Raw genomic sequence first — 27,028 nt, forward strand, 5'->3', positions numbered from 1 at the left:
AGATAGGATTTTAAATTAAATGAGGTTATAAGTGTCATTTCACAATAATTAATGAATAAGCTAACTGAAAAAGCTCCTAAAATGAGCTTTTTCAAAAAGAGCTTATTTAGTGGAATAAGCTCTTTCAATAAGCTTTCTACCAAACACTTATATTAGCTTGTTTGACTAGTCAATCAGCTAAAGTTAGTCAAATAAACTAATATACCCCCAATAAACTTACTACCAAACAAGGCCATTAATTATCAAATTAATTAACGCATTGAGTATGTAAGTATTGTACTATCCAAATGGATGGAAAAATGACTAAAAGAGCATCAATATGAGTATAAACAAACACTCATAAGCTAATTAATAAGTTTTAGCATAGTACGAGATTACCCTCTCTTTTTAAAATCCTTGTAATCACTATTAATTAATTCATAAAACATATTGCTTGGTTACAAGTTAAGATAAATAAAAAAGGTAAAAAGATATGTACTTGACCAATTTGGTAAAAAAAAAAAACACCTTATGCGACAAATTGGTAAAAAAAACATCAGGCGACAATTTGGTAAATAAAAAGCACCCCGACGACAATTAAGCCAATAATTTGATCGGAGTATCATTTGGTAAATAAATCTACTTTGGAGATACTAAACAAATTTTAGTTGCGTATAAGAAATTTGGTTGGTGTTAGCAAAGAAAGTGAGAGTAATTTATTTCAATAAACCAGCCAAGTGTTACCATAAAAATGAAAGTAGAATGTTGTAAATAAAGTAATTGCTGATATCAGATAGATGCCTGCATCATACTCGTATACCAATTATTATATAGGAGCATAGGCCATACTATTGGGCATAATTAACAATTATTTAATTTCTTATTTTTCATTTTTGTTAAATTCCAACATTAGACCAACTCTAATGAATTTGATGATGAATTCATAATTAAATAGAACACTTAATGTTAATGGTTGCTCAATAACCAAATCAGCGTAATTTCAAAAGATAAAAATAAAAGACATATATTGCGGAGTAATACGCATGTCAACAGTGTACTTGTTCTAATCCGAAATATGATGGTATCAAGATATTAATAACTATCTTGTCATATTGGCCAAGCTAATAATATCAATGGTAGCTCAATAATTAAAAGTGGTGTAGTTGTAATCTAGAACTAGAAAACACCTCAAAGTTCTTATGTTAGTTGCTAAAAAATAAAAAACACTAATCATACTAGTTCCACTTAAACATGAACATCCCTTATTATTAGCTTGATTATATTGATTGACCAGCAACTGTCTGCTGTCTTTTATTGTTTGTTATAATAGGGGCTTGACATATGTTATCCAACATAATACATCATAATTTATCACTTTAGCAACATTATCATAAATAGTATTATGATATAATAAACTACTTAGCACAGTATTAATTCAGCAAGATTCTAAGATTTATGATTTTGCCAACATGCTACATCACGTGCTACGTGCGCCATCACCGTACACGTGTCTCATCATATTCATTTTACTTCAATTAATTAACATTTCTTGAAAATTATGGTTCACCAACTTAATTAGTCTTAATATAATCTATCTTCAAATTTATAGCTTGTCAATGTTGTCATTTCCCTCTACACCTATTTTAGTCCAACTACATATAAAGTGTGTCCGATTAAAATGAATATCTGCGGCTATTTTTGGCAGTACTAATTACTGGAAATAGAGGTGAAACTTTTTTTTTTTTTTTTTTTTGAATAGAAATAGAGGTGAAACGGAATAACTGATACATTAATTATAGTTACAACTGATGATGCATGTAATGTATAGAAAATGATGAGAATCGATCCCAAGATCGGATCTCTTAGAGCCGAGAGGCCAGGAAAGCTCTAACCACTTGAGCTATCCCTAACTCTCTAACATATGTCATTTTTAATGTTTTGTTTTAGTATATACTTGTATATTAGTTTTAATCTGTAAGTGCTTAAATATAACCTTTACGATTACGAATAGCTAAACCAATGATTAAAAATTCATAAATTGCATGACGAGATCATATCAAAGAGCAATTTCGATCAATTCAAAAGTTTTCAATTAAATTAAAGGGTCTTTAAATTGAGAGCGATTGAAACCTACATAATTCTAAAAGCCAGGTGTCCATAATTAAACTAAGTAGATAATTTAATAAAGTATCACAAAACTATACAGATGGCAATAATTAGATTAATTTTATATAGTTAGTAATGTATTAAGGTAATCTCCTGTTAGCGTGGTTACAAACAGTACCCCTAGACACAAACATGCAATATAGGATGATAATAATTTATGTTTAATGAAGATTTTTAGGATGCTGCGAATCAGGAAAGTCCATTAAATATAATTGGATAATATAAGAACAAGACAAAAAAATTAATCAAGATTAAGTGTACTTTGCAGCTAATGTGGTTATGATTTAGACATTAATTTGGTTTTAATAATAATTTAATATTCAAAGTGATATAGTAGTTGATTTGACAAAATCTTATGAGTTGAAGTGAGAAGTGATCTAACCTTATCAAACTTTGTAACGTGGATTTGGATTTTGGAATTTATGTTATGTGATTAAATTAAAGGGGGGTTTTATCCAAGATTTTAAGGAAGATTAAAAAATTGATTAAGGATTTTATAGTGCGTGCATGCATTGTTGGACTTAGCTAGCTAGCTAGCTTAGTAGCATAGACTTATAGTGCAAGGTGGATAGGTTATTACTTATGTTGTTTTCGTAATAATTCGGTAAAATATATACTTGTATTAGTTATTCTTATTGGAATAAGCGAACATTTTATACTCATCCTTTGAAATATGACTAGCATAATGTTTTAATGTAAAAATTTTATAGTGGTCGTTTGAAATATGACTATCATAATATTTTAATATTATATAATTTATAAATGTATTTTTATCCGAGTAATAATTATATATATTACTCTATTTTTGCTATAAAATATTATCATCAACATTTTTTGATTATCAAATTTTTAGTTTTATTTATGTAATTTTTACTCTTATTCTATAGTTTCTTAAAAATTATTTATTTTATGTTGGATTAAAATTTTCATAAATTATATTTGCATTGTAGAAATTAGAATACTAATTGTATCCAATTTATAGAGTGAAAAAATGGATCGCTCATATTGTTTATCATTAAAATAATAAGATAGTCATATTTCAAACGACCATTGTAGAAACCCACGTTTTAATGATTTTGTATTTCATAATTAATGTATTTTTTTAGTTACATTTATATTTAAATCACAGTAGACCAAATTTTATGTTTGCAGTAAAACATTTGTTATTTCCTAATGGTGTGTACTAATATTTGAAAATAGTTACAAGTACAAATGTACAATAACCGGCCATTCTTAAAGTATACAAAATATTTAAAATTGACGATCATTTTTAGGTATTTAAGGTCGTGGCCACCAAATAAACTTCTAAAGCGTTAGACTTATATATATACTAGAGATTTGACTAGAAATTCTCAGTTTCTCATCTGACAAAATTGTAAATAACTACATGTTATTTTAGTAAATTGGGGGTGAATTGAAGTGGTATGTGGTTTTGCGTTATTACATTACAACTTTACTCCTTTGAGCAACATATTGTATTTCTCTAAATGAGAAACATGATTTAATGTTCAAAATAAGATAAATAATATTCCTATGCATGAAACATATTTATATAGTATAAATAATAACAACACGATATGCATGAATAAATATACCCATCCCTTAGGCCTTATAAGGAGAAAAATTAAAACCACCTTGTATACGTTGTGCATGTCTCATCAATTGATGACAATTATTATCCGTAAGTTCAATTAAATAGAAAAAGTAATAATCCTTATTCTAAGTACTAAAAGTAGAGAAATATTCTGGATTCTTCCTTAAATTAGCTTGATCAAGAATCATATACAACATGTAACAATTTAAAAATGTAGCAAAAACAAAATACTAGAGTTACACGAGCAAGCAATGCCGTACACTCGGCCTAGCACAAATTCTCAACGGAAAGCGCCGCATTCATGCATTGTGCTATACAAACTACTTCTAGCGCATACATTGATGAGTATAGCTATGTACAATGTACCGTACCCCCAATTTAATTAATTTGATATGCAATATTTTTGAACATTATTCTTGCTTTAATTTGTGGAGTATCTTCACCTATAACTCATTACGAAATAAAATAATATTTCTAATTTTCAGTTCTACGTTATGAAACGTAGTTATCTACATGACTGTTTAATTAAATTCAAAATACATGTGTTTAAATCCGTCTGATAATAACATTGTAACTACAATTGGAGGGCTAATGGGATAGAAGATTCGAAGGGGATTCGAAGAGATTAGGGCCAGTCGATAAGAGTGTTTAGTGGCCGAGTTGCCGTGTGAACAGTGGAATAACAACTATCTCCCACTATTGCAAGGCTTAAGAACACTTGCATAGTGCATGATGAAGAAAATTCTAGAAACAAACATAAGTATCATTCTCAATGTTATTCAATTCATAGACAAGCAACCCCATTTTCACGTCAACAAACATAAAAAGATAACCCCATAATTCTGTTATCTCACCACCCACTTAAACTTTGCAGGGTTCGTAGATGGAGTGATCAATAAATAGTGATGACTAAAAAAAACACCACAAATTTTAAAACAAACTTGTTTTTTGATACTTTCTGTTTGTTGTTATGCAATTCTAGTTTTGTGCACCATATTACTTTCCAAATAAAGTTGATATTTTAATTTTGGACGTCATGATTATTGCCTTTCTATTTATTCCTTTTTTTCATGTTAAGATTCAGTGTACCAAATTTTTATAGCCTCTTATTTGCTTTAACTCTACTTGCTTTAACTCTTCACTTCACTTCTCTCTACTTGGTATAAAAATGAACACCAATGCACGATATATTAATATTGGTGGATTTAGATATTTTTTTTCGTACATAAAGTGTCCAACTAGATATGCAAATAATACCATACATTAACCCTTTAACTCGTCTAATAATAATGGCTAGCTTCACCAAATATAGAAGCTAGCTATGTTTATTTATTTATATGTTGTTTATAAAAATTATACAGTATATAATATGGTTGAGTACGTGATGTTGATTATCTTCCCATCATTTCATTAATATATTTATGGTGTTGAAAAGTTAATTAGACAATATATAAAAAGGTCACATTTTCGTTTTTTTTTTTTTAAATATTTTGTACATCAGAACTTTGATCGATTAAGGGTTTGTTCTGATTGACTGAATTGAGTTGAAATGAACTGAACTGAACTTATTGGAGCTGAACTGAACTAAACTGAATATTTTATGAGAGAAGGAAATTAAGAACTGAACTGAACTGAACTGAACTTATTGGAGCTGAACTGAATTGAACTGAAAATAATGTGAAGAGAACATGCCCTAAAAATAGATGAAACTATGAAAGTAATTAATAGGAATGTCCATACGTAGCATATGCATATAATGGCATATATATACTACGTAATTGTGTACGCATGTATGCATATAGTACATGGAGCTAGAGAGTATGCTGTTTCCTATGAAGATGATCCGCCTAGATTGTGAGAAAAATCGCCTTCAAACATAGGAAGATTAATGAAAACAGAGGGATTACATACAACAAAGTTGAACCTTAAAATTAATATACCTACGAAACGTGCAAGGAAATTAAAGCAAATTATGTGCTCCGTTTGCTCTAGTAGCATTTTTCTTTCCAACTATGCCAAAAGCTAAGAGGATTGTTATGTAAGTGAGTATTAAGGGTCTAATTTGTTCACATTTATTTTATTTATTTCAGGTCTAATAAGTTCAGTTCAGGTAAAATAAGTTATGATAAGGGTTACTAAGTTCAAATTACAGCTAAAATAAGTTTTAATAAGTTCAGTTAAGTTCAAATCGATAAGTTCATATAACTATATAAGTTTAGTTAGGTTCAAATCGATAAGTTCATATAATTAAGTTTAGTTAATTTCAGATAAAATCAGATAAGTGAAAATCAGGTGAATACATACTCGAAAATGGATAGGATAAATAATGAATCTTTCCTGTTTCAATCTATTTTTCCTTTTCAATCCTTTTATATACTTCGTATAAATATTTATCTCTCCTGGCCTTCTTAACCTTTCCCCTTCTCCTCAAATTCTCTCAGCCAAACACACTATATATATTAAATTACTTCAAGTCGTAGCTTAGATACTTCGTACATGATTTCTACACCAAAATACTACCACATCATAGTATATAATTTATTTTCTATTTTGATCGTAAATTATATTTGATGCAATAAGTGATATATTGATATACAATGATGTAATAAACTAATAATATGCCTAAAAGTACAGTTCATAAAGAATTATGAAGCTAAGTACTTAACCTAATATTAGTAGTACAAATCATATAGAATGAAGTACATGCTAAACCTAATAATTGGTTGTCATGTCATTTATATTCTATCATCCATCAATGAACAAAAAGTAGTAAGACTATTATAGATGAATGTTCAAGAAACAGTGCTGTAATAATGATGGATCGGACCTCATATCAAACCTATGAAGATAAGATAGATTTAATATATGGCTTATATGGGCAAACATGGCCCTAGATATTTGATAGGTTTAATCATTATCACTTAATTTGATAGATATTTTTGTCCTCAAATAGTTTGTCTAACAATTTTATTTTTGGGTGTTCTAACCATTTCACCCTTTGGGCTAATTCAGATTTAGGATTCAGTTCATTTTAGGTGATTAGATTCAAGTCTCCTCCTAATTGTTGTTAGGGGGATCAAATAATACATACGCGGTCATCAATCATCGTATCCCTACCAAGTGCATCTCAGCTCATTCACCACATCACCAACTTATCAATTGGTAGTTTAATTAATTTGTCTAACAATATAACATGTTCCACACATGATATATATACATACACGTACATACATTTAATTTCTGATAATAAAGAGAAGTACTCTGCCGATGAGTCAACATCTCACGAGTCAGCCTCTCCAGCTACATTATTGATTAACATAGTCTAATTATAAGAAAATTCCGACTCTTCAAAAACATGTAGTTGATGACGCTCGAACATGTGAAATTCAAAGCCATCAATTTAAGATTTTGTTAATACTTGCATAATCATACATACATACAAATGACATACAATTATATAAAATCACAATCAATCAGATAAAAAGCGTTGTGTTGGTTATCATGACTACTCCACGCATGCATGCATGTTACATTATCTTATAAATGAAATGCCATGTGGGTCTCTCTAATTGGCACATTGTCTCCTCATCATGCATAAGTATACATGCTGGATGATTTAAATATCACAAATAATATAAGATGGCGATGAATTACTGGAAGATTTTAGAGGATAGAAAAAAGAGATAGATTAAAAAAAATGGAAGTACTTTTCTAATTATAGTATACGTACATATGGCAATAGTTAGACCACAGTAAGTGCTATATATCTATCTGCAAATTATTATGAGAATCACTAACTGGTTTTTAGATGACTGATGAGTGATGACCCAAGTCGTTGATTGGGTGAATGGGTGGTGTCCAACTATACCAGCTAGCAATCCTTAGGTTACGCCCACAAGACCACAATATGTCGATATGGTCCATGCAAGGTAAGTTGCCCTAGTATTGTTGGGATATCGGGTTTGGGTAACTTTGTCGATGCTAACTAGTGTCAATAATGTTGTCGCGATCATCTAAAGATTGATTTAGGTATGAATATATACATGCTTCTCTTTGGGCAGTACGGACTAATTTTTGTATTGAAATAAATTAAACTTTATTTATTTATTTATTTATTTTTTTGTAGTGCTTGGTTTGTGTACATGATGATCAAGATATTATTCATGGTAATTAAAACTAGTACATCTAGCCCTAAAAAATTGGACTCAAAATAATGTACCTCATTATTCTTCTTGTATTTAAAATTTAATTAATATTTTGTTAATGATCAGATCATTTGGATTGATCATAATTGAACCATATATAAAATAGCTAATTACCAGATATGAGTAGGGATGGCAATGGATCGGATTCGGATCGGGTGGAGCTTCACCCGCATCCATCCATTACTCTAATCGCTCCATCCACATCCATCCGTCATCCGCTTCACCCATCATCCATATCCGTCCGTCCATCATCCGCGGATGAAACGGGTGGAGCGGATGACTAATGGATGAGTATTAAAGTGGAAAAAAACTCACATAAACTCTAATTTTCGGTTATTTGTACAATAATTTTTTTATTTTATTAATACAAAATGAAACAATAACAATATATTGTTTGAACAATTAATTTGCAACAAAAAAATAAGTAATTTTCTTGCACATTTTATATTTTATTATTAAAATTCTTAGATTAAAAAATATAATATATGTTAAACGGGTGGGTGGATGGTTAGCGGGTGAAAAAAGTATCATCCACATCCGATCCGATCCATCACCCGTTTCATCCGTCACCCGCTTCTCATCCATTTAATTCGGGTTTTCGTCCATTTATTTATAGCGGGTGGAGCGGGTTCGTGGATATCCACTTAATATTGCCATCCCTAGATATGAGTCATATGACGAGTACAATTTGAAGTCTTAAACTAAACTGATCTAATATTCTAATGTATGATGTGTTTTTGACATCTTCAAAGAAAACTTTCACTTTTTCATCTAATGTTGAACTCAAAAAAAGGACTGGATAACTAGATTTTAGAAATTAAAGCGTACATAATGTTATTTATAGAAATAATGGATAATTATTCTCCTCCATAGCAGAATTTAAAATGTTTGAATAGCATTTTGAAAATGACTTAAAAAAGAAAGATAAACATTTCCATGTCGCAATTGCACATTAGTCATTTGCTTACGTTGTGAACTTGTGATCACTCGATCTTGATAATAAAAAGCCGATCTCAAAGTTAACAATCATAGTATACAATCATCCTAAAAATAAAACCATAACTCTCATAGGAGTAATAGGGTAGTAGGGTACGTAGTACTATAAATCTATACATAATTACGTATATATGGTTCTCGATCAGCTTGGCAAAGTTAAACCTAATAATGTAATTATCATCAACCGTTATTACTTACGCATAATAAATACTAAGCGGCTAGCAAGCTAAGTTGCTTATAACTCTACGTACAATTGTACAAATCTGTCAATTTTTTGTAGTGAGTAAATAGTAATCACCAATCCAAATGCATAGACTTGCCATTAATAGTCTGGTCTTCGTTTATAGCTGTTGCCTGCTGCCTAAGTCACAATCTTGACTACGTACCACGTACCATCACCATGTTTTTTTAGATAATTATTTCATATTACTTCATGAATCATGAGATATTTTCGTTATTCTTGATAGAGACCAATCTGTGTTATACTTTTTCCGTTTCAATAAACTTGAATGACTTCACTTTATTTTTGAATTATGAAACTAGCTACTCACGAATGTCAATTATATTCAATAATTATCGTTTATGATTTATACGTCAGGAAATGAATATATTTAAACATTATATCTGACAATCTTCAAAGGATGTAACTACTATATATTGAAACGGAGAGAGTAATACGTAGAGGATCATCCAGAAGTCAAGATTACAAGTTTGACTTTTAGACGTACAAGCTTTATCATGGATCCATAGACATCAACATAGCAGTTATAGTGGTGTACTTAGCGATCTTGCATTTAATGCCGCCAACAATATCCAAAATTGTCAACGAATCTTGGTAATTGTCACGATCATATCATATCTTCTTAATGTTATAAGCTCCGTATAAGTCATACTATATGCATGTGCAACTGTATTAGTTAGTTCGATGTACTGAATTTTCTTGTTCTTAGCTTGAAATTGCATGCTAAAAAAAAGTATACATATATATTGCTTGATTAGAAAACTATGTTGAAGTTGTATTTATTTATTCTTTATTTAGATGCAGCACATTCATAATCAACCTAAATTAGGTGAAACACCATCTTTTAGAGATTTGATCAAACTATATGAACCATTAAATTGATACTTCTTTTGCTCACTTATTGTACGATTGGCTTTGAGAGCATGTAGCAATACGATGTTGGAGCTTGACTTGTACATGGGATAACGATTAAGGATAACTCGAAAAAGTCCGAAATGTATCTTAGTTTAGGTGTACAAAATATTTTTCTTCCCCACATACAACGGTTGTACTAGATGACAATTTTGTAATCCTTTCCCAACCTTTGAATATTAAAATGATTGAGATAGTTAGGTTCAACATATCATGTAATGATGTTAAACACTTACTATATTGTATCCGAAATTTCAGGTTGGCTTGGATGATGGCCCTTTTTAGTAAGGGCTCATTTAGCACACGAGTAAAATGAATAGACTATCCATGTTATCATTTATCGACTTGTCATAGGGATGCCCCACTTTCTCATACTGATAACAAAATTTGTTTCTCACATGGCTTTTTCGTAAATAAACCAACAACTTTATTCTATTGTGGAGCCCATAATATGAATAAGTCGTTGATTTATTCATGAAAATGCCCCCATACGAAACAAATTTCGTTTCTCAATATGGTTTCTCAATATGTGAAACAGAGAATTTTCCAATTGCCGGCTCATTTAGCACATGAATAGACTATCTCTATTATCACACAATACTTATTTGGATTACCACATATTTACATGTGGTGAGTAGTGAGACTATCTCGTCAATGAGGCAAGGGAAAGTAGGTAGCTAGGATGAAATGAATGTTGATGTTGGTCTCCTTAATCCTTATATTTTCATCCTTGCCTAAGACATAGCTCAACAAGTGCAAAGAACTCTATACAAATTGGATTGGCCCACTTCTAAGAGGCCCAAAGTTGTAGCTCTAAAAAAAGCTTTACCCATTACCCAAGAAAGTTAGGCCCAAAGTCTTGTTCTTCTTGTTCCCCAAACTTTCTGAAAAGTTCTGCTAAGAGGGAGAAAGTAGAGAGAGAAAACTATGGAGTTTGTACTAGAAGAAGGCAAGAAATCTCACTCTGATTGCTCCACTTTAATACTGGTAAGCTCAATTCAACTTTAATACTCCTCAATTCACATTAATTTCTTGATTAATTCATCATTCTAATTAGTAATTAGTATTAGGTTAACCAATTTTGCTGAAATTGAAATTGTTGATTTTCCCCAATTCTTACGTTTAATTTTTCTGTTTTGTTGGTAATTCTGGGTTGAACTGTATTAGCCAGCTTTATCAATAGGAAATGTGGGACAATTAGCAGTGGATTTGTTGATATCATCAACTGGTACTCAGAAAATCGGGTATTTGGATGATCCCAATATCCTTCCCTGTGTTGGTAATGACGCTTTTGGCCCTCTTCCTCATGGAGACCTTGCTCTTCCCCTTGAAGGTCTCTCTCTTTCTAATTCCTAACTTTTTCTTTCATGAAAGTATTGTACATTGTTTGTTTATGGGTTTTTAATTGTTATGGATTTCTAATATTGACTCATTAAGTTAGTTGGGGTAAGGTTGCGCACATCTAATAGACTAATACTCACTCCGTTTCAAAATGATGTTCCTGTTTCGTGAATTGATGAAATTTTTTACCCATCTTTGACCACAAATATATTTAATCTCATACTAGCAAAAATTATAAAAGTTGGATATTAATACTCTACTGACGAATCAAACTAGATCCCACATGACTATATTTGTTCTTATAGATTAAGAGAAATATAGAAGATTCTATCTTTTTTAGAAAAGTCAAATATTCCAAACAAGAATATCATTGTGGAACGAAGGGAGTACCAGTTACTATATCACGGGCAGGGCCGTTTCTATAAAATTAAGGGTAATGTTGAAATCCATGTTGTAGATGCTAGAATGTCAATGTGATCATATTCTAGTTTGTTATACTCGATCGAATTCGGAACTATCTAATGATGATATTCTTGTTTGCAGTGTATGATTCAGTTTTGAGTAAATTGACTTATGTTCAACAAAGATCTCCAGTAGTTAAGGTAAAATTATAAATCTTGTATATGCTATACCATGATTCTGAATGTTATATGCTTCAATTTGATGATCTTAAAAAGTCTAAACATATAATCTAATTGATTAGGTTGACTAGTATTTTAAACGAAAATCAGTAAGTTTGATTACTAGTATACTGAATAGTGCACAAGTGAAGTAGTTGATGCAAGAATCTTTGTTCCTGTTATGTTCAATAAATTATTGTCAATAATGTTCCAGCATTTGTGGATTGGGGGGGGGGGGGGGGCTTTTCTTGCTCCCAACCTGACTCATTGTTGCCCAACTTAGGATCACCTGTCGTTTTGTAATGTCGAAATAGTTAATTTTACAAGATATTCTTTGGCTTTCTACTTTCCAATTACTTTTGGGTGTCATGAGATCAAATAGTTTCTACCAATACAGTCATCCTTGACTCCTAGATTGGCAAGTGTCTAATTTTGTGTAGGATTCCTTGGTGGTTGGTAATCTTATTTTCTTATAGAAAAATTCTGTTATTCTGATATATTTTGTCTTTTAGGGGATGATGGTTCAATTTGCCCAAAATTTGGCTGATTTTGCCGTTGCTGCTGGAATGAACCATGTTATTGTACTTTCTAGCTTGGACTTTGGGCGGTGGAAAAAGGTCGATATGTCCAGGTATCTTAGCCTTTGTTCTTAGGTCTTTAACTTGCATTCAAAGAGGATATAGGTTCAGCTATCATGAATTGCAATCAAAGTTCCAACCAACTTTAATCAACCATGTAGTTTTCTCTGCGTAGTTTTTTAACAAGTGTCTGAAGCATTCTGAATAGTTCAGCTGGCCATTTTGCCTTTTGTTATTGAAATAAATTATGTGGAATGCGGGAGTGAACGGTAGCATTTAACTTGATTTATTTTGTTGATTCTTCAGTGGAATGCCTATTCATTACCTCTCAAGCACCAATGCGGATGGAAGTAATGATGATTGTGAAAAGCTTGGATGGAAACGACTGCAAGAGTACACTCCTTCTCAAGGGCAATGGCAGTATCTTAGCACAGTTGCTGAAGGCAATATCGTTGAGGAAAATTCTGTTCCTTTTGATGATGATCTAGAAAAAGATGAAGATTATTATGCCAGTTTGCCTTTCGCAGCACTATTTTCTTGCTTTAAGGTAAAGGTTATGCAAGACATTTATATAGCAAGGCTAGCTTCAGAGAACAGTTTTTGTAGATGTTCGCAACTCAATACTGCTTCATTGCTTATATCTATTGTGTGTTTTCGTTTGGAACTGTGTATTACATGCAAAATCTGTGATGTTGCAAATATAAACTAGAATTTGTGTTTTTATTTTATAGGAGATACTATAATATTTTTCTTACTGTGCCGTGGAACCCAATTATTACTGATCTACAAGTTGCCTCTTTTTTTTCTGGTCAGGCGAGAGGTTTGAAAGTGACTTGCTTGCTCTGTTACTGTTCTGAAGGAGATAACATATGTGATTCCTTTAATCTTGCTGAGGCTGCATGCAAAATTTCAGGACTGCGCCCTAGTGATTGCCACTGTAAGATGTTTCACATTACTTTGTAGTAATTTCTTAATTGCTTTCTGTGAATTACCAGAGTAGTTAGTGAACATGTTTAGTGTGAACGGTAAGCTACTAATGTCAAGTGGTAAGTTGGTAATTGGAGCATATGGCTTTTGTCCTTCCGGTACATCCTAATCCTTTCTACTCTGCCCTTTTTCATCTTAGTTTTGCATAGATACTTTTTGCATACTTCTAGATATTTTTTTTCTCTGCGACTATTTCCAAGTGTTAGCACCAATCAAATGTTCTGCTTAGAGAATTATCTCCTTTGGAGTGAGGACTGAGGAGCTCAAGCATTCATATCTAGTTGTAGATATTATCCTATCTTGATCAACTACTAAAGCCGGCAAGCCCTATAGTCCTTCTCTTTCCCGAGCTTAGATTGCATTTGACTAGCTGTATTATTGCACAATTCGACTAAGGTGTATGCAAAGTCTGCTATTGTGTTGGTAATGAAATATCTATCCGCTGCTTGTGTTGTGTTGCACAGTGGAAGACAGTTTAAAGTTGCAAATATTTTTGTAGGAAGCTGTATTTGTTCTGTCTAAGTTTGCCCCCTTTTGGAGTTCCGGTTGAGGATAGGAATGGAACTCTTTGTCTAAGGTCTCTAGCTGTAGCTTTATAAAATGTCAGAATAAAGTCTTGTTCAACTTTACTTCTCACCTGAATTCTTCTGCCAAATTACTATTCTCAGAATATGAACAGAATTATTTGTATTCGGTTCCTTGATGATGCTGGGATATAATGTCAGAATAAAGCTCTGTCCCAGACCTCCCAGTTCTTTTTCTAATTCGTTGGCCAAATTACAAATCAAGAGTTCGACTGATAATTTAAACAAATGATAGCCATATGATTAAGATCTGTCAGTAAGAGTGGTAAATGCTATACAGTCCCTTGTCTATCTGAGGTATTGATATTTTGTGGGGAACTCACCTCATTCTACAAGTTATATTCTTCTATTGAAGAAAAGTGTGGTTTACATTGCCGTCGCTAATTAACACAAACTTTTTATTTTTCACACATCCTCTCTCTCTCTCTCTCTCTCTCTCTCTCTCTCTCTCTCTCTGAGTTACACATGGTGGCTCTGTTCAACTTAACTGTAGCTAAATCTGGCCATGGTTGTGTTGAACATGGCACTTTTTTGGTTTTTCTTGCTGAGTGTGGCAGAACAGTGATGAAATATTTACTGTGCTGCCGCTGCTCTCTCTGCCATTCACGCTTTCCTGTAATTTTTTCAATGGTACTAGCTGATGGACAGCCGATGGTGATGATGGTTAGATAAGTGCACATTCTTGGGTTGTAATGATGATGAGTGTGACAGGCTAGTGGGTGGCAGCACTGGTAGAGCTGCCTATGTGGCTGTGTGATGCTTCTGGTGACATAGCAGTGGGTTTTGTTGATGTCGATGGTCTATGGCCTGGAAATTATGAATTTTGTTACTACTCAAGGAATTTTAACCCATGGAGTAGGGTCTGCATTTGGGAGAGAGTGGGGTTGGGTTATTAGTAACAGAACTGAAAGATAATTTATTCAATCAAAAGTTAAATAATAGACTGGGGGTTAAATAATAGGCTTGTAATATGTAAATCTATGTTCTTCTCTGATTCTCTATTAAATGTTAACGCCATTACATCAATGTAATATTCACCTTGACTACTAGAACTTGAAACATTTTCATTTGCTCTATCTTTACAAAAAACCACTAATATTAGTAACTCATTATTACTACTATGTACTATCCTTATGTGGTAAAATGTTGCTGCAAGTGGTTCAAAACCAATCTCTTCTCTACTTCTGACCAGTTAAGATTATAATTCATTTTGGCCTGGCCAATGTTGCTACCCAATGTGGCTTGGAATCTTTGTCGAACCACGTGCTTATTGATTTGTAAACCTTTTTCTCTTTTTGTTGTATACAGCGGGTGAAGATAGAGGGTGGATCACCCCACTTTCATGGAAGAGTGTGTATGGACCACCTCCAGATATGGAGATGTTCTAGGCTAGCTGGAAAGCGTAGGACATTTAATACATGTTGAACCCTATGTTTATTAGTTTACAAATCCAAGTACAAGAAAACATGAGTCAGAGGATCCAGCTGCGAAGGAGTTGAATTTACAACAAAGCTTCTGTGGCTGAGGTTGTTTCATTAGGTACTCTTCCTTAATCACCATGTGAATTGGAATTGTATGGTACAGTATTAGTCCTTAATTACAGTTTACAGCTCTGCCTCTGCTCTTTATGTATCGGTTTTGATTGTTAACATAGTAGGCATATTTCTTTGTTTCTTCTCAATCCATTAGTATACTTTCTGGGTTGTAGAGTTGATTTCGTTTGGTTTATTCAGGTTTCTTTTATGCTTTGCTTATAGTCCTGATCATGCATTTTTTGTAGCATTATGTGAATACTGGACTTAATATTAACAAACAATAGCAATGGTTGTGGAGAATTATAAAATAACATTGTTGGGGTAATGCAGCATTGTGTATAAGACTTTAAGGTCCTTGAATTATGCTAATTAAATAAAAAGAGTGGAAAAGTTCAAAAGCAATATATAAATGTTAATTAAATTCTTCAAACTATGTTTCAATATTTATTTTAAGCTTTTAAGAGGACTTTCTTTTTTAATGTTGACTTATCATTTTTTAATATTGACTCTACTGTTAATAATACCAATTTGTTCTTACTTGTTAGTACATGCAACCCACGATTCAATCAAGGCCTTAACCACTAGTTCAGAATGTTCTGTGTTAAAGAAATTATACAGGGCTTAATATGTTTATGGTCAGCCCCAACATATGCTATATATTAGGTGTGCTAATGCTACAATTGTATTAACTTGCCCCTTCTCTCACAATGTCATCTGTATCAGTCTCCTCTTCTCTCCTCTCATTATCACCATCTTCGGATCTTCCTCTATGTGAGATCCCTGGAAGTTATGGTCTGCCCTTCTTTGGAGCCATTAAAGACCGGTGGGACTTTTTTTACCTCCAAGGGCGAGACCAATTTTTCAGGTCTCGCATGGAGAGTTACAATTCCACAATTTTTCGAGCTAACATGCCTCCTGGTCCTTGGATATCCCCTGACCCACGGGTCATTGTTCTTCTAGATGCCAACAGCTTTTCAGTTCTCTTTGATAATTCCAAGGTTGAAAAACGAGATGTTTTTACTGGAACTTACATGCCTTCCACCTCCTACACTGGGGGTTATCGTGTATGCCCCTATTTGGATCCAAGTGAGCCTGAGCATGGATCCCTCAAGGCCCTGTTGTTCTCTTTCCTTGCCTCAAAGCATGAAGAGTTTATCCCACTCTTTCAGAGCTGTATGAAAGGTCTGTTCAATGGTCTTGAGGATCAGCTGAGAGATACAGGCCGGGTCAAGTTCGAGCAGCTCAATGATGTACTATCTCTTGAGTTTGTTTTCAGGCTGTTTTGTGATGGCAAGAGTCCTTCAGACACCAAATTAGAGTCCAATGGGCCGATCACGATCAAGAAGTGGCTAATTGGCCAAATAGGACCTGTGGCTTCATTGGGATTACCCAAGTTATTATTTCCAATCGAAGATTTTTTAATGCATTCAGTTAGACTACCTTTTCTGTTGGTGAAAGGTGATTATAGAAAGCTGTATGATGCATTTTACTCCTCAGCAAAATCATTCTTGGACAAAGCAGAGGGTTTTGGTTTAAGTAGAGAGGAGGCATGCCATAACTTAGTTTTCATAGCTGGATTTAATTCATTTGGGGGATTTACAATATGGTTTCCGTTAATGATGAAATGGGTTGCATCCGCTGGGGAGAGCCTGCATCGTGAGCTGGCTGATGAGATTAGGACCACTGTGAAGTCTGAGGGTGGAGTCACTCTAAATGCCATCAGCAAGATGGCCTTGACCAAGTCAGTGGTTTACGAGGCTCTAAGGATTGAACCTCCTGTCCCATACCAGTATGGGCGGGCTAAGGATGATTTGGTGGTTCAAAGCCATGATGCTTCATATAAGATCAAGAAAGGGGAAATGATCTTTGGGTTCCAGCCGTTTGCTACAAAAGATCCAAAGATCTTTGATGATCCTGAGAAGTTTGTAGCGAATAGATTTGTAGGGGAGGAAGGAGAAAGGCTGCTGAAGTACGTGATATGGTCAAATGGAAGAGGGATTGATGATCCGACGGTAGATGACAAGCAGTGCGCAGGTAAGAATCTTGTGGAACTTTTGTCTAAAGTTTTCCTGGTGGAATTCTTCTTGCAGTATGATACATTTTCTGTTGATGCTTCTAAAACCACTCTGACTTTCTTGTCCTTGAAGAAAGCCACCAGCACTTGATGTTTGAGAAAAACAACAATGATATCTTATAATCATTTTTTTGTTTGTTTTTGTTTTTGTTTTTGCTTTTCTTTTTTTTATTTGAAGTTATGCATGGATTAGTTCACGACATTTTGCATAAAAAATGTCTATGAATTTGCTAGCAGAACAAGTAAATTATCATGAAATGCAATTGTGCGCTTTTTTTTTTCCAAATAGGTTATCTTACATGTTTCTGAGATCTTGTAAGTTTGTAAGTTTGATTTGCTTATGAATAATTTTTAATGAAATGGTTCTCTAATCATACAAGTATACAGTGTACACTTTTCAAATAAGAATCTGTAATACAAAGTATGTCAAAGCTAGACTCGTCTAGGTGGTGGCTTTCCCTTGTCCTTCCTCTCCACCTCCAAGGGTTTTATATGCAATTTTGGTTAATCCGCAAATGGTCCTTGCACCATTAGATGTTGTCTAATGGTGGATATCTGTTCTTCTGCTTGAGTTTTGACAGATTTTGTTCTATTTATCGTAACATTTTCCAAGTTTCCGTTGGTGTTTTAAGTTGATGGTTTATTTAATGATGGGAGGTTTTTAGGTACGTCTTCTTGATGTCTTCCTACTAGTTGTATTGCCTGTATACAATGTTACAAACTTGAATTTGGAGGACGTCTGATTCATTGCATTTCTCACTTTGTAATCCCCCCCCCCCCCCCTCTTCTCTCTTTCCCTTCAACATTATATAGACTCACATATTGTACGGAGTAGGGAGAGGTTATGGCTGGACAACAGTTGGTTAGCCGACCGTGGAATGACTGGACCTTTAATACACAGTTGGGTGATTCTAACATTAAGTGCATCAGGAAGAGGATTAAAACACGCGAAATTAATTGGAACCTCTATTATTCACTTGACTACATCTAAAGCTAGGTGCACCCAAATCTTAATACATACTTCGTATAATGATATTAGCTAAAAACAGTAATATCTTGGATGGTAGGTGGTAAGTTTTTCTGCGTAAAATTTTCTGATTTTACACTTCTCATTGTTCTTCCTTTAAGCAATGTAATCTTTATATTGTCCCTTCAACGGATTTGTATGATACAGTAAGTTGTTAAGACTATATTAGCAACTAGTTGGCTCTGATGTGCTCTATTCTTCATATGATATTTGTGCTATATATTAGCTATTTTTGAATTTTCCTACCACCCTCCTCAAGTTCTCAACAATGTCATCTCCATATGTGTATTCTTCTCATCTTAAAAATGAGAGCGATGAGCTTTTAGTGTCACCATTGCCGGACCTTCCCCTTCGTGAAATCCCTGGGAGTTATGGTGTGCCCTTCTTTGGAGCTATTAAGGATCGGTGGGACTACTTTTATGTCCAAGGAGAAGACCAATTCTTTAGGTCTCGAATGGAAAAATACAACTCCACGGTGTTTAGAGTTAACATGCCTCCCGGTCCTTGGATATCCCATGACTCGCGAGTTATTGCTCTTCTGGATGGCAAGAGTTTCCCTATCCTATTTGATACTTCTAAGGTTGAAAAACGCGATGTGTTTACAGGAACCTACATGTCTTCCACCTCCTTCACCGGAGGTTATCGTGTGTGCTCCTACTTGGACCCAAGTGAGCCTGCACATGGCTCTCTTAAGTCCTTATTACTTTCTTTCCTCACCTCAAAGCATGAGGAGATTATCCCCCTCTATCACAGTAATCTAAAAGGCATGTTCGAAGAGCTAGAGGATCAATTGAAGGGCAAAGGTCGGGCAGAGTTTGGGCCATTGAATGATGCTTTATCGCTTGAGTTTGTTTTTAGATTGTTTTGTGAGGGTAAGAACCCTTCGGATACCAAGTTGGAGTCCAAGGGACCTAGCATGTTTAGAAAGTGGATAACTTTCCAATTAGCACCCTTGAACACATTGGGTTTACCCAAGTTGTTAGCCCCGATTGAAGATTTCATATTGCATTCTATTAGGCTACCTTTCTTTCTAGTAAAAGGTGATTATAAAAAGTTTTATGACGCGTTTTACTCCTCTGCAACATCATTTCTAGACAAAGCTGAAAGCTTTGGTATGAGTAGAGAAGAGGCCTGCCATAATTTAATTTTTATGGCTGGATTTAATGCATTTGGGGGGTTTATAAAGTGTTTTCCATCTTTGATCAAATGGGTTGCATCCGGAGGAGAGACCCTACATCGCGAGCTAGCAAAGGAAATCAGGGCTGCTGTGAAGTGTGAGGGTGGAGTCACCTTGAATGCCATCAACAAGATGGCGTTAACCAAGTCAGTGGTCTATGAGGCTCTAAGGATTGAGCCTCCTGTACCATACCAATATGGGCGAGCTAAGGATGATTTGGTGATTCAAACTCATGATGCTATGTTTAAGATCAAGAAAGGGGAGATGATATTTGGATATCAACCCTATGCTACAAAAGATCCAAAGATATTTAATGATCCTGAGAAGTTTATAGGGAGTAGATTTGTCGGAGAGAAAGGAGAAACATTGTTGAAGTACGTGTTATGGTCGAATGGAAGGGGAATCGATGAACCAACTATGCATAATAAGCAATGCCCTGGTAAGAACTTGGTGGAGCTCTTGCCTAGAGTTTTCTTGGCGGAATTCTTCTTACGGTATGATACATTTTCAGTTGAAATCGGCACCTTGTTGTCGAATACCACCGTGACCTTCTTGTCCTTGAAGAAAGCCAAGAGAAGCCCTTGATATAGGGATAAACGGATAACCTTACTAAAACATATTATGGATGTGATTTATGGTGTGATGATTAATGTAAAGTTATGTGTGATTGACAATTACCATTTTATGCAAAAATAAAGGGCATAAGGCAATAAATGTATAGCCTGATTGAATTTGAATATACTTACAAAGTTACAAGTATAACTATATCTTCTCTCTATGACTCTATCTCTTCAAAAAAATTTCTTTATGCTTTGAATTCCATGGTTTGAATATACTTACAAAGTTACAAGTGAAAAAGTAATGTACTTCCAAAGTTACAAGTATAACTATATCTTCTCTCTATCTCTCCAAAAAAATTTCCTTATGCTTTGAATTCCATGGTTTTCAATGAGTTTTTTACTACATACATATATATTTTCAAAATGATAAGAGGAAATATAGTGGGATTAGACTCATTACGTCATTAGAGGGGCTTTGTTGCTTAAAAATATGGAAATTTGACAACAACCATCTACTATTGTTTTCGTTTTAGAATTACCATTTATAATGGTTTTTGTTTTACCACCAATTATTTTTTAAAACATTAAATTTTCCTACCAAATTGCCCGAACCCTTCTATATGACGTCATTGTGCCTTCTTCTCCTTCGATCCTCATGTTTAATTGCATTTTTTTTAAACAAGCATTGAAATTGGGCTAGGGAAAAACATTTGGTAGTAGATTTAATATAATTTAAGTTCACACAAAGATAATTAAGGTAAGTCATTAAACTATGTATCAATTATAATTTGTTGTTCTTTCCTGATCGTTTATCCCATATTCGGGAAATTTTTGAAATTAAGGTTTCTAACTTAAGTGTAATTTTACATTGATTAACTTCATATTGAATATATATGCTCAACTTATGATAATAGAAGTAACTCATAATTTAGAAAAAAATAATGGAAATTATGAAAACCCCAAAATGTCATATAAACCTAATTCTTCATAACAATAATTAGTGATAATTACTTTAACAATAGTGTCAAATTTTATACTAGTCAAAGACATAATACATGAAATTGGTGCTAATTAGCCCCAAATTTGTAAATTAATAACTAAAGAAATTTTCCAATTACAATTTAAAACCCTAAATGATGAATTTCATATTATTTGAACCCTCAACCTCTTATAAGAAGGACGGTTATTTAACCATAATTGCAAATCAGAAGGTCTAATTAAAAAAGGAAAAAAAAACACCAAAAATATCAAATACATACCGTCACAAGGTTTATAAATTAGCAACCCAGTGTGCAAAACTCGAGCTACACACTAATTTTAAAATTAGAAACTTATTCGAATTAATAATTCGAATTGTCCCTTCAAAAAAAAAAAATAATTCGAATTGAAATTCAGTTGCAATCCAAATTAGAGGTGTCAATTCGGATGTTCGGATCAGGTCTAATGAGGTTGGATTTGGATGGATCAATTTTTAAAGTCGAGTCATATTTAATTATTATGTCCACGCGAGTCGAAATCTGAATCGGACATTTTTTGAGTCGGTTTCGGATCGGGTTAGGTTGGGTGTGGTTTTGAATACCCTTAATTTTAATGATTCGGTCCGTCAAGAGTTTGGTACAACAGCCCAACAGGCAACAGGTGTGGTTTTTGTTGATTATCAGGGTAACAATTTGGATAGTCATATTACTAAGGCACTCAGGCCCAGCGTTTTCCTCTTCTTTGTCCCCCAAACTTATTACTCGAACATGGCAAGAAAACTATGGAGTTTGTACTCGAACATGACAAGAAATCTCACCCTGAATGCTCCATTTTAATACTGGTAAGCTCAATTGAACTTTCCTACTCCTAAATTTACATTAATTTCTTGATTAATTCGTCTATTTAATTAGCAATTAGTATTAGGTTAACCAATTTTGCTGAATTTGCTTTTGTTGGTTTTCCCCAATTTCTTACGTTTATTATTTGTGTTTGTTGGCAATTTCTGGGTTGAATTGTATTAGCCAGCTTTATCAATAGGAAATGTGGGACAATTTACAATTAGCAGTAGATTTGTTGATATCATCAACTGGTACTCAGAAAATCGGGTATTTGGATGATCCGAATATCCTTCCTTGTGTAGGTAATGTCGCTTTTGGCCCTCTTCCTCATGGAGATCCTGCTCTCCCCCTTGAAGGTCCTTTGCTTTCTCTCTCTTCCTAATTCCTAACTTTTTCTTTCATGCAAAGGTTGTACATTGTTTGTTTGTTTTATGAGTTTTATGGATTTCTATATTGAATCATTGAGGATAAGGTTGCGTACATTTGACCCCTATCTATGTCACGGTCAGGGCCGTTTTTAGAGGTTTTAGGGTTATGTTATACTTCATCCCATAATATAGTTCTTGTTTGTCTTATTTTACGGTTAAAGAAATAGGAGGAGAAAGTGAATAAAATAATAAAAGTGAAAAGTACAATCATAGATAAAAGTTAGAGTGAGAAAATAGAAAATAGTACGAGGCAAGTGCAAAATTCTAGAATAAATTAAGAAGTATAATGAATAAAGTTAAAAAAGTGAGGGTATAACGGTCTTTACATACTATCCAAAAATAAAAACATGAACAACAATTTAGAATAGGAAAACAGGAACTATATTCTGGGACGGAGGAAATAGATACTAGAATGTGAATGTTATAAAACAGATGGAAAAAAATGGTAGTGGGTCCTTATACTAAATAAAGTAGTGTTACAATTGTTTATAAAACAGATGGAAAAAAAAAAAGTGTTGCTATATTATTCTATTAATGGAAGAAACAATTAGTCTTCACCTCTTCCATTTTCATAATCATACAAATTAAGAACCCTTTAATTGCATCAGCACATACAGTCATGTGGACGAAATGGGTAGGCACGCACACGTGGTTTGAAAAAGAAAAAGAAGCTGATCACAGAAAGAAGAAAACTAACCTTTGCAAACTGGAGTGTTAATTGTCCTTTTTTTTTAATACTAAATTTAAATCTTAAGAGTTAAAATATAAAGAATTTTTTTTGAAAACACAGAAATTGCTCGGTTAAAATTTAGGGTCATTTTGGCCCTTTATGGATATAATTTGAAGTAAAAATTGGTGATAAACGACAATGTACACCTTGATTTGTGAGCAAGCAATGCCTTGATTTTGCGTTATATTTTTGAGCTGCAAATTTTCCTTGATTAATGTTATATGGGGGTCATTTTGGGCCTTAATAATCTTATTTGAGGTTAAAGTTGGCAAAAAAAAAAAAAAAAAAACCCAGCAATTTCGATTCAATATATGTGCTAGGAATTGCCTTAGTTTGTCTATGCTTCAGTTTCTTAGCCGCGAGAATTCTCTAGTTAAAAGTGAAAAAAAAGAAGAAAAAAAAATTTGCGTCTTGGAAAAGAAAGTACACAAACAAAGGCAATTACCTACACGCAAACTATAGGGTGTGTATATATGACTCAGAACTCAGAAGATCCCAGCTGTGAAGGAGTTGAATTGACAACAAAATACAGAGCTTCTGCGGCCGAGGACTGAGGTTGTTTCTTAAGGTACTCTTCCTTAATCACCATGTGAATTGGAATTGTATGGTACAGTATTAGTCCTTAATTACTGTTCTATCATGTATCACTTTTGATTATCAACATAGTAGGCAAATAGCATAGATTGTGGCATTATGTGAATTGGACTTTAACATTGTTGGGGCATTTTCTTCTAGTACATGTGACTAATCAATGCAATGTTGTATATATATGATTTTATGGAGACCATTTATAAACCTCTTAGACCACGCAGTGCTTTGTTACTCTTGCTCCTCAATTAACTTCTATAACAATAAGGTCCTTTAACTAAATTAAAGTAAAAACCATAGTATATTGATGTTTGTCGAATTCTTCAAACTATGTCGTTTTCATTATTATTTATGTTTAGGTTTGACACTAAACATAGTATAGTACTGTCAATCAACTTGCTCTTAGTGCATGCGACGATTCGAACGTACAAGGTCTTTACTACAAGTTCAGAATTGTCTGTGTTAGATAGTATGCGTAGTTAACATGTAAGCTACTATGAAAGCTACCTTTGCATTTCCTAGCACCTTATTCGTACATTCTCACCCCTTCTTGCCTTATTCGTAGATAAAATTTATGTACTTTATTTTGGAAAAGGTGACAACAAATAGTTGGAAAGTACTGAAGCGGTTAGAAAGATTGTCAATAATGCGTGGTAAACATATATTATGGTCATTACTCATTACCAATGTATGCTATATAATAGATGTATGTGCTAATCCTACCATTGTAGTAAATTGCCCCTTCCCTCACAATGTCATTTCCATTTGTCTCTTCTGTCCTCTCCTCGTCACCATCCTCGGATCTTCCTCGACGTAAGATCCCTGGAAGTTACGGTCTGCCCTTCTTTGGAGCCATTAAAGATCGGTGGGACTTTTTTTACCTCCAAGGTCGAGATCAATTTTTCAGGTCTCGCATGGAGAATTACAAGTCCACAGTTTTTCGAGCTAACATGCCTCCTGGTCCTTGGATATCCCCTGATCCACGCGTTATTGTTCTTCTGGATGCCAAAAGCTTTTTAGTTCTATTTGATAATTCCAAGGTTGAAAAACGTAATCTTTTTACTGGAACTTACATGCCTTCCACCTCCTACACTGGGGGTTATCGTGTATGCTCCTATTTGGACCCAAGTGAGCCTGAGCATGGCTCTCTTAAGGCCCTGCTGCTCTCTTTCCTTGCCTCTAAGCATGAGGAGTTCATCCCTCTCTTTCAGAGCTGTATGAAAGGCCTGTTCTCTGGTCTTGAGGGTCAGCTGAGAGACAAAGGCCAGGCCGATTTTGAACAACTCAATGATGTATTATCTCTTGAGTTTGTTTTCAAGCTGTTTTGTGATGGCAAGAGCCCTTCAGACACCAAATTAAAGTCCAGTGGGCCGACCATGCTCAAGAAGTGGTTACTTGGCCAAATAGGACCTGTGAGCTCATTGGGATTGCCCAAGTTATTTTATCCAATCGAAGATTTTATACTGCATTCTGTTGGAATACCTTTTCTCTTGGTGAAAGGTGATTATAGAAAGGTGTATGATGCATTTTACTCATCAGCAATATCATTCTTAAACAAAGCAGAAAGTTTTGGTTTAAGTAAAGAGGAGGCATGTCATAACTTAGTTTTCGTTGCTGGATTCAATTCATTTGGGGGGTTTACAAAGGTGTTTCCGTCAATGATGAAATGGGTTGCATCCGCTGGGGAGAGCCTACATCGCGAGCTAGCTAAGGAGATCAGGACTATTGTGAAGTCTGAGGGTGGAGTCACTCTGAATGCCATCAACAAGATGGCCTTGACCAAGTCAGTGGTTTATGAAGCTCTAAGGATTGAACCTCCTGTACCATACCAGTATGGGCGGGCTAAGGATGATTTGGTGATCCAAAGCCATGAGGCTTCATTTAAGATTAAGAAAGGGGAGATGATCTTTGGATTCCAACCATTTGCTACAAAAGATCCAAAGATCTTTGGTGATCCTGAGAAGTTTGTAGCGAATAGATTCGTAGGGGAGGAAGGAGAAAGACTGCTAAAGTATGTGTTATGGTCAAACGGAAGAGGGATTGATGATCCGACAGTGGATGATAAGCAGTGTGCTGGTAAGAATCTGGTAGAGCTTATGTCTAAAGTTTTCCTGGTGGAATTCTTCTTGCAGTATGATACATTTTCTGTTGATACTTCTAAAACCACTCTGACTTTCTTGTCCTTGAAGAAAGCCACCAGCACTTGATGTTTTAGAAAAACAACAATAATATCTATATCTTATAATCATTATATCGTAAGGGATGGAGGAGAAAGATTTATGTTGATGACTACACGGAATAATCAAATTTGGTTCATGTTAGCCGACCCCACTTTTGGGATTAAGGCTTTGATTGATTGAAGTTATGCATGGATTATTAGTTTACTGTATTTTGCATAAAAAAGTCTATGAATTTGCTAGCAGAGCAAGAAGTAAATAATCATGAAATGTAATTGTGCTTTTTTCAAATATGTACACTTTTCAAATAAGAATCTGTAACACGAAGTATGTGACAGATTTCCCTTGTCGTTCTCCTCCTCCAAGGGTTTTGATATGCAATTTTGGTTGAGTTAATCCACTGGTGGTCCTTGCACCAGTAGATGTTGTCTAATGGTGAATATCGATCTATTCTGCTGCTTGAGTTGTGACAGATTTTGTTCAATTTATAGTATAATATTTTCCACATTTTAGTCGATGTTTGAAGTTGATGGTTGATTTAATGATAATATTATAAACTTGAATTTGGAGGACCTAGAGCATGATCGACTTGCACCTCGTTGATTCATTGCGTTTCTTACTTTGTAAACCCCCCCTCGCTTCGGCGTTGTAAAAAGTCATCATGTTCTACGGAGTAATAAGGAGAGGTATAACTCAACCACCCAGAACAAAA

General features: G+C 34.1%; 4 protein-coding genes across 5 annotated transcripts; all 4 read left to right on the forward strand.

Moving 5' to 3' along the window:
* Positions 1–10,969: 10,969 nt before the first annotated feature.
* On the forward strand, positions 10,970–15,959 carry LOC145588095 (uncharacterized). Its single transcript, XM_081644740.1, has 7 exons — positions 10,970–11,080; positions 11,261–11,426; positions 11,978–12,036; positions 12,567–12,685; positions 12,939–13,179; positions 13,446–13,569; positions 15,512–15,959. The coding sequence occupies exons 1-7, from the start codon at positions 11,021–11,023 to the stop codon at positions 15,589–15,591; spliced, it is 849 nt and encodes a 282-aa protein (XP_081500866.1). The 5' UTR covers positions 10,970–11,020; the 3' UTR covers positions 15,592–15,959.
* Positions 15,960–16,308: 349 nt separating this feature from the next.
* Positions 16,309–18,040, forward strand: LOC145588096 (allene oxide synthase 3-like). The gene has a single exon (XM_081644741.1). It carries the CDS (start codon positions 16,446–16,448, stop codon positions 17,901–17,903), a length of 1,458 nt encoding a protein of 485 aa, XP_081500867.1. The 5' UTR covers positions 16,309–16,445; the 3' UTR covers positions 17,904–18,040.
* A 1,033-nt stretch (positions 18,041–19,073) lies between these two features.
* Positions 19,074–20,677, forward strand: LOC145588097 (allene oxide synthase 3-like). Its single transcript, XM_081644742.1, has one exon. The coding sequence runs from the start codon at positions 19,108–19,110 to the stop codon at positions 20,599–20,601; it is 1,494 nt and encodes a 497-aa protein (XP_081500868.1). The 5' UTR covers positions 19,074–19,107; the 3' UTR covers positions 20,602–20,677.
* A 1,593-nt stretch (positions 20,678–22,270) lies between these two features.
* On the forward strand, positions 22,271–26,671 carry LOC145589815 (allene oxide synthase 3-like). 2 transcript variants are annotated; one of them, XM_081646503.1, is made up of 2 exons: positions 22,271–22,395; positions 22,581–26,671. In XM_081646503.1, exon 2 carries the CDS (start codon positions 24,892–24,894, stop codon positions 26,344–26,346), a length of 1,455 nt encoding a protein of 484 aa, XP_081502629.1. In that variant the 5' UTR covers positions 22,271–22,395; positions 22,581–24,891; the 3' UTR covers positions 26,347–26,671. The 2 variants fall into 2 exon arrangements, with proteins under 2 accessions (XP_081502629.1, XP_081502628.1); XM_081646502.1 differs by having other exon boundaries at positions 22,283–22,395; positions 22,577–26,671.
* Positions 26,672–27,028: the final 357 nt, after the last annotated feature.

This window comes from Chenopodium album, chromosome 17, assembly GCF_948465745.1.
Source record: "Chenopodium album chromosome 17, dcCheAlbu1.1, whole genome shotgun sequence".
Lineage (NCBI taxonomy): Eukaryota > Viridiplantae > Streptophyta > Magnoliopsida > Caryophyllales > Amaranthaceae > Chenopodium > Chenopodium album.